The sequence below is a fragment of the Kogia breviceps genome, chromosome 4 (genome assembly GCF_026419965.1).
Source record: "Kogia breviceps isolate mKogBre1 chromosome 4, mKogBre1 haplotype 1, whole genome shotgun sequence".
Lineage (NCBI taxonomy): Eukaryota > Metazoa > Chordata > Mammalia > Artiodactyla > Physeteridae > Kogia > Kogia breviceps.
Genome location: NC_081313.1, coordinates 115,107,888 through 115,116,900, shown reverse-complemented (window position 1 = coordinate 115,116,900; position 9,013 = coordinate 115,107,888). Strand labels below are relative to the sequence as shown.

Sequence of the window (9,013 nt, the reverse complement as noted above, 5' to 3'; positions counted from 1 at the left end):
TGCCTTTGAAATAATATTCATACTCCTTAAGCTAAATTTCAAAACATTCCATAATACCAAGACCCTTATTATCCTTTTTTCTGTCAAAAACCTCCTGATCCAAACTGGTCCACTCATTGTCCTTGGGAGCTTATAAATTTCCTCCAGATTTTGTTCAGATAAACTCCCTACAGAAATGTTATCTAGCCTTTGACTCTGCGATTCAGTGCAACTTCTACCTCTGTAATCATTTCTGAATACATTCCATTCCAGGATACAGTGAGGAATTCCTCTTTTACTATACCACATGGTTTTTGGGCTTTCGGTCACATGTCTTACACCATGTCGCACTCCCTGTATCTTGCTTGGCACACAAAAGGTTCAATAAATGGAAGCCACTGTAACTTTCTTGCATTCCCATCTGGGTCCGTAAGGCAGTTCTCAGGGGTGCGTAATACTTAATATACAGTGTTAATGTGTTTAACTCCCTCGGCTCCCAGTCCGATTGGAAACACCTTTAAAAACCTAACGTTTTAGTTGGGAAGGAAGCTCTCACAGATAACGTAAACACATAAAAAGATGTGTACACTGGGGTAATATGAAAATGTCCTCTGTCTGAAATGCGTGCAGGGAGGCTGAGAGGGGTGTCGCGGGAGGGCTTCACGGCCTAGTGGTGGCGGGGGTTTCGTGCCACGCCTTGGTCGGAAAGTCTGGAGGCGCACTGCTGTCCTTCACAGAGCCTTGTACTCTCCTTTGCGCAGGGCCACGTGCCGGCGTTTTAGTCTAATCGCCGCTTCGGCCCACTATAAACGATTAATAACCGCCTTCCCCGACTAGGCCTCTTTCCTCCATCTTTGTGCGGACGGGAGGGGCGAAGACGCCAGGTGTAGCGGCCCGGCCGAAACACGGCAAGTTAACTCCAGACCCCTAACCCCGACAGTCAAGTTTTCAAAAAGCCCGCGCGTGGCGCCCCAGGCCGCATCCGTTGGGAACGGCCCCCAGCACGTCCCCGGCTCGACCCCAGCTCCCCTTCCCACCCCGCGGCCAGCCCAGGACGGGACGAGGCGTGGGGGTGGCAATAGAGCTCTGCATACTACGGGCGCCGGGGCCAGCGCGCACCGGGGAGCGCGCCCGTCCAGCAGCTGCCGAAAACGGAAGTGGGTGCGGGCGGATCGCCGTGATTGGCTGAGCTGACATGTCTCTCAAGGGGCTGGCGCGAACGCCACTGCGGAGTTTGGCGAGGGGATACGGCTAGGGGAGGGGGAAAATCACCGGGAACAGCCGCGGAGCTGGGGGCAAATGAATCGCAAAGGTTCGCTAAGTGCAGAGAGAGTCCCTAGTCAGGGCGCACTGAGGATCCCGGGGGTGAAAGCAGGGCGGTAGAGGCGATGGTGGGAGCAGCGCAGGCCGAGGGCTTGAATAGACCGCGGAGGGCGGGGAGTCCGTGACCTAGAGCGGCGCGGCAGCGCGGTAGGCGGGACTAATGAGAGCGAGGCGGGGATTGGCGGGCAGCCCTGGGCTGTCGTACGTCCGCGGTGACGCACGCCTCGGCGAGGGTGCGCGCGCGTTCAGCGGCCTCTTTGTGTGGTGCCCAGATAAGGGAGCGGAGGTGGCGGTAGCGGCGGCCTTGCTTGCTTTCAGGTCTCCTCGGCTCGCCCTCTAGCCGGCACCTTTCCCCTTCCCTTCCCCTTCCTCTCTTCCTCTTTCCCTTCCCTTCCCTTCTTCCCTTCCCCGTCGGTGACCGGCGGGGGCGGCTCCAGCGACGGCTGGGCCCAAGCTGTGAAGAAGCCTTAGCCAACGATAACGGCGACGGCGAAACCTCGGAGCTCGCAGGGCGGGGGGAAGGCCCGGGCCGTGGAGATGGAGAATTCCCAGCTGTGTAAGCTGTTCATCGGCGGCCTCAACGTGCAGACGAGTGAGTCGGGCCTGCGCGGCCACTTTGAAGCCTTTGGGACCCTGACGGACTGCGTGGTAGTGGTGAACCCCCAGACCAAGCGCTCCCGTTGTTTTGGCTTCGTGACCTACTCCAATGTGGAGGAGGCCGATGCCGCCATGGCCGCCTCGCCCCATGCCGTGGACGGCAACACGGTGGAGCTGAAGCGGGCGGTGTCCCGGGAGGATTCGGCGCGGCCCGGTGCCCACGCCAAGGTGAAGAAGCTCTTTGTCGGGGGCCTTAAGGGAGACGTGGCCGAGGGCGACCTGATAGAGCACTTCTCGCAGTTTGGCACCGTGGAAAAGGCCGAGATTATTGCCGACAAGCAGTCCGGCAAGAAGCGTGGTTTCGGCTTCGTGTATTTTCAGAATCACGACGCGGCAGACAAGGCCGCGGTGGTCAAGTTCCATCCGATCCAGGGCCATCGCGTGGAGGTGAAGAAGGCTGTCCCTAAGGAGGATATCCACTCCGGTGGGGGCGGAGGCGGCTCCCGCTCCTCCCGGGGCGGCCGGGGCGGCCGGGGTCGGGGCGGTGGTCGTGACCAGAACGGCCTGTCTAAGGGCGGTGGCGGCTACAACAGCTACGGTGGTTACGGCGGCGGCGGTGGCTATAACGCCTACGGAGGCGGCGGAGGCGGTTCGTCCTACGGTGGAAGCGACTACGGTAACGGCTTCGGCGGCTTCGGTAGCTACAGCCAGCACCAGTCGTCCTATGGGCCCATGAAGAGCGGTGGCGGCGGCGGTGGAGGAGGCAGCAGCTGGGGAGGTCGCAGTAACAGTGGACCTTACAGAGGTGGCTATGGCGGTGGGGGTGGGTATGGAGGCAGCTCCTTCTAAAAATTTTTTAATGCCTGGGAGTGGCTATAGGGGTAGCTGTTTTCAACCACCCAACTAGGGTCGACTCCTAAGTCCTTTCCCCTCCCACCGCCTTCCCCATTTTGCCCTTGGGGAAGCCACTTCTAAGGCTGTTCACCCTTGGGGGTGTTGCCCTGTTTGCCTGCCACCTCCCTTGTCTCCCTCTGAAGATGGACTTGGCCCCACATACACATTTTTGTGTTACAGTCATTGATGGACTCTATTTTTTTATTATTACTTGGACCTTGGTCGTTTTTATACTAGCAAGATGTCTTGTTTTAATTTGTGTTTTTTTTGGGGGGAGGGAGTGAACTTGCTGATTCTGTAGCAAAACCTGGGCGGGGGTTGGGCGGGTTAGTTTACTTTGTTGTAAGGACTTGATATCTGGCTACAGCGTTTTCTATGAAATCCCTTGGATCCCATGCCCGAAATTTGGAAGCATATGTACAAAAATCATTTTTACGTTTTATTTTTAATAAATCATTGTGTTTGACCGTACATGTCTAACATTTTTTTCTAGGATCCATTCCGTACCGTTTTAAGGGATGTTAGTTGAAAAATTTTCTTGTTAATTCTTAATTCTTGATGTGTACTTCGAGAAACTTTTAAAAGGTCCTGTGGGTTTTTTTTTTTTTTTTTTTCTTCTTGCTGTTGCCCTGGTAGTGACGTGTTGAATTTTATCCCTAACAGGTAAAACTTTTGAAGTGGTGGATGTGGCTTTTAAAAATCTTTAGTTTCTTTGCATCCATCTCTTGTACTAAGTAATTTGCTTATCATCTTGACATGGTTGGTCACTTCTTTCTATGAGAATTTACCTCAAAGTATGTACCGTGTAGTTCTAAAGAAATAGTTTGTATTAAGCATGTGTTTTCATTCATATAAACTGTTAAAAAAATTTCAGATGGCTTAGTTTCATCCCTCTTACTGGTTTGTCTGTAATGAATGGTTACAAATAAGGGTTATATTTTATCCTCAAACTAAAAGCGTTTTTGTATTTTCAGAGCAGGTTTAGACGTTTTTTTTTCCCCTCTAGCTGAATTGTTGTCCTTATGGAAATCCTTCCCCCAACCTTTGTGGCACCATCTACTGGCAGAATGGCAGTATATCTGCAAAACAATTCGTTTAAAAACTTGTTTAGGACAGTTGCGTCAGATTTAGAAGTTTTGCCATCAAAAATCTGTGCAGACTTCGGTTATACATTTACTTGTAACTAAAATGGGTTTTACAGGAATGTAGTTAACAGTCAATATCACAATTGCCCTTTCTACATGAGATTTGAAAATGTAAACTGCTATGCATAGCTTGGGCAGTGGCCCCATATTGCTATGACGACTAATGAACCAGCTTCGTGTACTGGTATCTTAGGTGCAAGTTGTAAAGCAAAATATCTGTGTTTTCTGCTTGGTTAACAAATGTATATTTGTAGCTATTTCATGCAATAGAATTCAAGTTGTTGTTTATAAAAAGCAAAACAAAACAGTGATACCAGAGAAAATTGCCTTCTTGGATAGACATAGAATAGCAACGTTTATGGATATCACAAATAAAGAATTCAATTCTTTACATGATTGAGTGAGAGTATGTATAACCTGGTGGGTGGGTTCAGAGTACCTGTTAATCTAGTACCTACATTTTGATTTAATGTTATGGTAAAATATTTGACTGGAGTTTTGTGGTTGAAAGCCCAAAACTAGCTGTATTAAAGCTTTCTGAAGGGAGATTACTGGGCTTTAAAGTAAAAAAAATATATTGACCCTTTTCCTCTTAATTCTTGTTGCTGTATATTAAGATTTAATTCTTGCCAAAATTCTTTTTTCTAATTGCTAGGGTTCTGCTTTCAGGAGACAGGAAGAACCGTCAAGATTGCTAGGCTGCTTAAGGCCTGCTTAGTAGTCACTTTGACAAAGGGTAGCTGATACTTGGTACAAATACTTACATACCTCTACAACAAATGGGATAGATATTTTTGCGTATTGAATAAATAAGCAACATAGTCAAATTTTGCACTCACATGGTTTTACAATTTGCTTAAATTTCTGTTTTTTACTCTTAGTAAAATGCATCATACTGTCTTTCTTCATGTAATTTGGCCCAGCTTTTGGGGGGGTTCTCGAAGATACAGAAAATGATATGCTTAAATTTTTTTTAATCATAATTACTCTTATTTTACTCAGTTTTAAGGGGAAGATCTGTTTCTTCTGGTTCAATTGGAATAGTCCACCTTTTGTAGGGTTTTCAAAGTGTAATAAGGTTACTATCATTTTGTATTTCCAACGTAGTGACTTGTAAAAAAAATTAGGTTAAAGGATTTTCTCTTAATTAGAAAAATGACAGTGTTCTGTTCATGGTATATTACCACTTCATTGTCATGTATATACCTTTACAAATTTATAATCTGGATTGGTATTTAGTGAAGGTAAAAGTAGTGGTATTTAGTCTTAGAATTCTTGTCAATTTTATGCAAGCATTTTTGGCATGTGGGACTTATTTGTTCTTACACGTTTTGATTTCTTTCACCTGTAAGAACTATCTGAATATTACTACTTCAAATTTAATTAAGACTTCATGGGAGGAGGTGGTACAGAACCTAATCAGTATTGAATATAATTTTTGTGCTATGCTTGAATTTAATTTGAAAGATTAGAAAAATAAAAATGAACCTTTTTTTTGGTCTCCCTATCGTGAAGAACTTTTGCATTTACAGTGTTTAGTATAAAGTCAATGGTAATCATTAGTTGGAAGTGGTTTAAAAGATTGATAGTAATTTCAAATATTAAAAAGCTTGCAAATGGTTAACGTTCATAGTGATAACAAAACAGGATGATATACTGATTGTTTCCTCCCATAACTTAGTGATTTAGAATGCAGATTTCATACTTAAACCTTCACAATAAATTTTTGTTTTTAAGCAAGATTAAAGGATTGAGGATACTTAAGAATTTGCTATTATTTCCTTCAAGACCAGAAATGGCAGTGTCAGTTATTTGGTTTGTAGGCTTATGTATCTTTTAAGTGTGCTTAATTTTCTCAAATTTGAGAATTTGCACTTTAAACGTTGTATGTCTTTGCTGATTGAAAGTGGGCATTTGGATGTTGAATTGATTTAAGCAAAATTGCATCTGGATAATTTTAGGATTATTCCCCAAAAGACAGTATTTGCACTTAGAAGAGGTAAGTCTGTTTCTTCCATTTTAAACAACTTTCTGAGTCAGTGTTAAGATTTTGGTCACTGGGAAAAATTATTTCTTTTCCCTGTTTTAGAAGGCTTTATTTTTTTTCTGAAGCAGGGCAACAAAGATTGCCTCTAAACCAGTGTAAGACAATGCCTTTTCCTTAGTGTCTTATTGCAGTGCAGATTACATTGCTGTGCCTTTGTCTAATGCTTTCTATTAAAAGTGAACATACATTGTAAATTTTTTTTCCAATAAAAAGTCCCTTTCTTCTACTGTGTTATTTTAAAAAGTATAATACTGCATATTTGGATTGTACTTCAAGTCACAGAAAATACCAGTATTACTAGGAAATAGAAGAAACATGTTACTGAATCTTCTTGAGGCTGGTGTATTTTCAAAAATTAGTATAATTAAATAACTGCTTGTAAACCAAACTAAACAGAATGAGTAAAAACCCTGCCAATATGAGCAAACTCTCTTCTCGAGGGTAATCCTTGTTAATAGGCGTATGTTCAGCTAGATCTGTTTTGTATGTACCTACATTAATTTTTAAAAGGATTATATAGTTTTGCAGTTTATATGTATATCATTGACATATCACGGCAAATAGACCTTGCTCATCCTTCTTAATACCTGTATAATGTTCCATAGCATGGCTGTACCATAGCTGTTGATGGACATGAGGCTTCTTCCTTCTCTTGCTGTTACAAATAATGCAGTGATTCTTGTTGCACATCATGTTCTTGTTCATCACATATACATTTAGTTGATGAGATGGCTACGTTAGAATTAAATGTGCTGGATAATCAGAATGCAGCATTTCTCTGGTATCATGTATTTTTTAGTTCTCAGTGTATATTCAGGGAAGGATACATGCTTATTGGCAGCATTGTTAAAAGCCTTAGGGTATATTCAACTAAAACGTTTTACTGAAAAACTTCAAAGCTAGATTATACATGATAAAACAGTTAATGGCCTATGAAGACCATTATATTGTTCCTTCCTGTTTTCTCCCAGTACATGTAGATAGCCTATGTTAACAAGTTTGTCTACTTCTAGTTCTTTTTATTTGCAGGGAGGTACATTTCTCTTTTTTTAGGAACAAGAATTGAGTCATTTTATATATACATACATATATATATTAACTTCAAAGACACCCATATCTGTACATACAGTTCTGTCTCATATAACTGTGGTATTCTATAGTAGAGAGGCACTATAATTTATTGATTAGCATGTTTCCATATTTCCTCTGATGATAATTTAAAACTACTTTTGCAGGGCTTGTGTTGCAATGTACCAAAGAGGATCAGCCCATGCTCACAAGGTACCCATAGGTTTTGTTTGAGTAGCGGAAATATCATGATAGAGTGTGAACATTTTAGTCAGAGATAGGTATGAGCAACAGTGATGACTTTTTGTAGGTCAAGAAAAATGTTAACATTTGGACTAGTCTTCACATTAGGACTAGGTAGATGAGTTGGTAAAGGGTGTTCCACAGCTTATGCCAAAACACGGAGCATGATGTATTGGGCTCCTTACAGTTTTTTTCTTAGATTGCTGGACCACGAAGACTTTAGAAGCACATCATCCATTTTTATTTTGCATTATTTTATGACTCAACGATTTTTGCTAAGCATTGATAGAATCAGCTTAAGGGAGATGGGACATATTCAGTGATAGAAATACAGATCAGTTGAGATGTTAAATGGGAAGTGATCACTAAATATTTCAGTAAGGAGTGTAATTCATAGTTTGGAGACCCCCTTTATTAAGCCATAGTTAACAGTATCCTCACTATTCTTCCATTTTCTTCCTTTAATATGTCTTCCCAATATTTTGACATTAGCTGATTTTAAAATACAGTTTTGTTAGTAACTTTTGCAGTAAACAGGTGTTTTTTTTTTTTTTTTTTTTTTTGCGGTACGCGGGCCTTTCTCACTGTTGTGGCCTCTCCCGTTGTGGAGCTCAGGCTCAGCGGCCATGGCTCACTGGCCTAGCCGCTCAGCGGCATGTGGGATCTTCCCAGACCGTGGCACGAACCCGTGTCCCCTGCATCGTCAGGCGGACTCTCAACCACTGCGCCACCAGGGAAGCCCAACAGTTTCTGATAAAACTTAATTTGCTATAATTGAAAGCTTAGTATGTACTGTAAATTTTGTTTTAAAAATTAACAGTTTTATAATTTGTGGGGAGGCAGGGTTAGTCTGAAGAATAATTGGGCGTGAATTATTAGCTTCAAATTGAATTTGAAGTTAGCACATCCTGAATGTTCTTGGTGCTTAAATATAGTCTCTTACTAAGTATAATGTGTGGAAGTATCTCGTTGGGAAATATGATTTATTGCTCATTTTCAAGAGAGGCACGCAACTGATGTGGGAAAATTAGTCTTTGACATTTGGAGCCTACTTGTGGGTGAACTTCACATTCTTCCTAAATGAGAAGTTAAATGCTACCAGGTAAAACAACATAAAAAAGGAGATATCAGAAAGCTGCTTTTGAGAAAGGAATCCCATATTAGGAAGGCTAAAAAGTGCAGTTGAGTCTCTTATGTACTGACCTATTCCATATACTTTTAAAACTTGCACCTGGAGCTGAATGATTTGAATCTTCAGAGAGGAAAAAAAGGATTCAAGAAGATTTTTTTTTTTTTTTTAGTTCTGTGCTCCGTTCTCTACTCAGATTTTCTTTGGCCCCTTTGATTCTTTTACCACTTTGTAAGGTTTGCTTAAAAAAAAATTCTACCTGTAATGGGTTTGTGTCATCTCTACTGCTCTAAAGTTATCTGAAGTGAACTTGTACCATTTGGACAGTATGCTTATTTCCCAGTGTTCACTGTCAGTTTCATTAGGTATTGATTACCTTCTTTGTGCAAAACACTTCTAGGGTCTGGAGATACACAGCTGTGAGACTAACAGGGTTCCTGTCTTCACATAACTTGCATTCTGTTGGGAATTCTATTTCTTTTGAAATCTTGCATCCTTTTCAGCATCGTGGCATCATCTCAGATTGTTCACACCATACAAACAAATTGGAGTTAGTCCCATTGTCATTTAGTATGTATCCTCTGATTA

General features: G+C 42.6%; 1 protein-coding gene across 1 annotated transcript; it reads left to right on the top strand.

The window, feature by feature from the left end:
- Positions 1-262: 262 nt before the first annotated feature.
- On the top strand, positions 263-3,264 carry HNRNPA0 (heterogeneous nuclear ribonucleoprotein A0). Its single transcript, XM_059061319.2, has one exon. The coding sequence runs from the start codon at positions 1,840-1,842 to the stop codon at positions 2,746-2,748; it is 909 nt and encodes a 302-aa protein (XP_058917302.1). The 5' UTR covers positions 263-1,839; the 3' UTR covers positions 2,749-3,264.
- The last annotated feature ends 5,749 nt before the right edge of the window (positions 3,265-9,013 follow it).

What these genes read in the sequence shown, in the direction of transcription:
- HNRNPA0 (XM_059061319.2), top strand. Translation starts at nt 1,840, where the DNA reads ATGGAGAATTCCCAGCTGTGTAAGCTGTTCATCGGCGGCCTCAACGTG.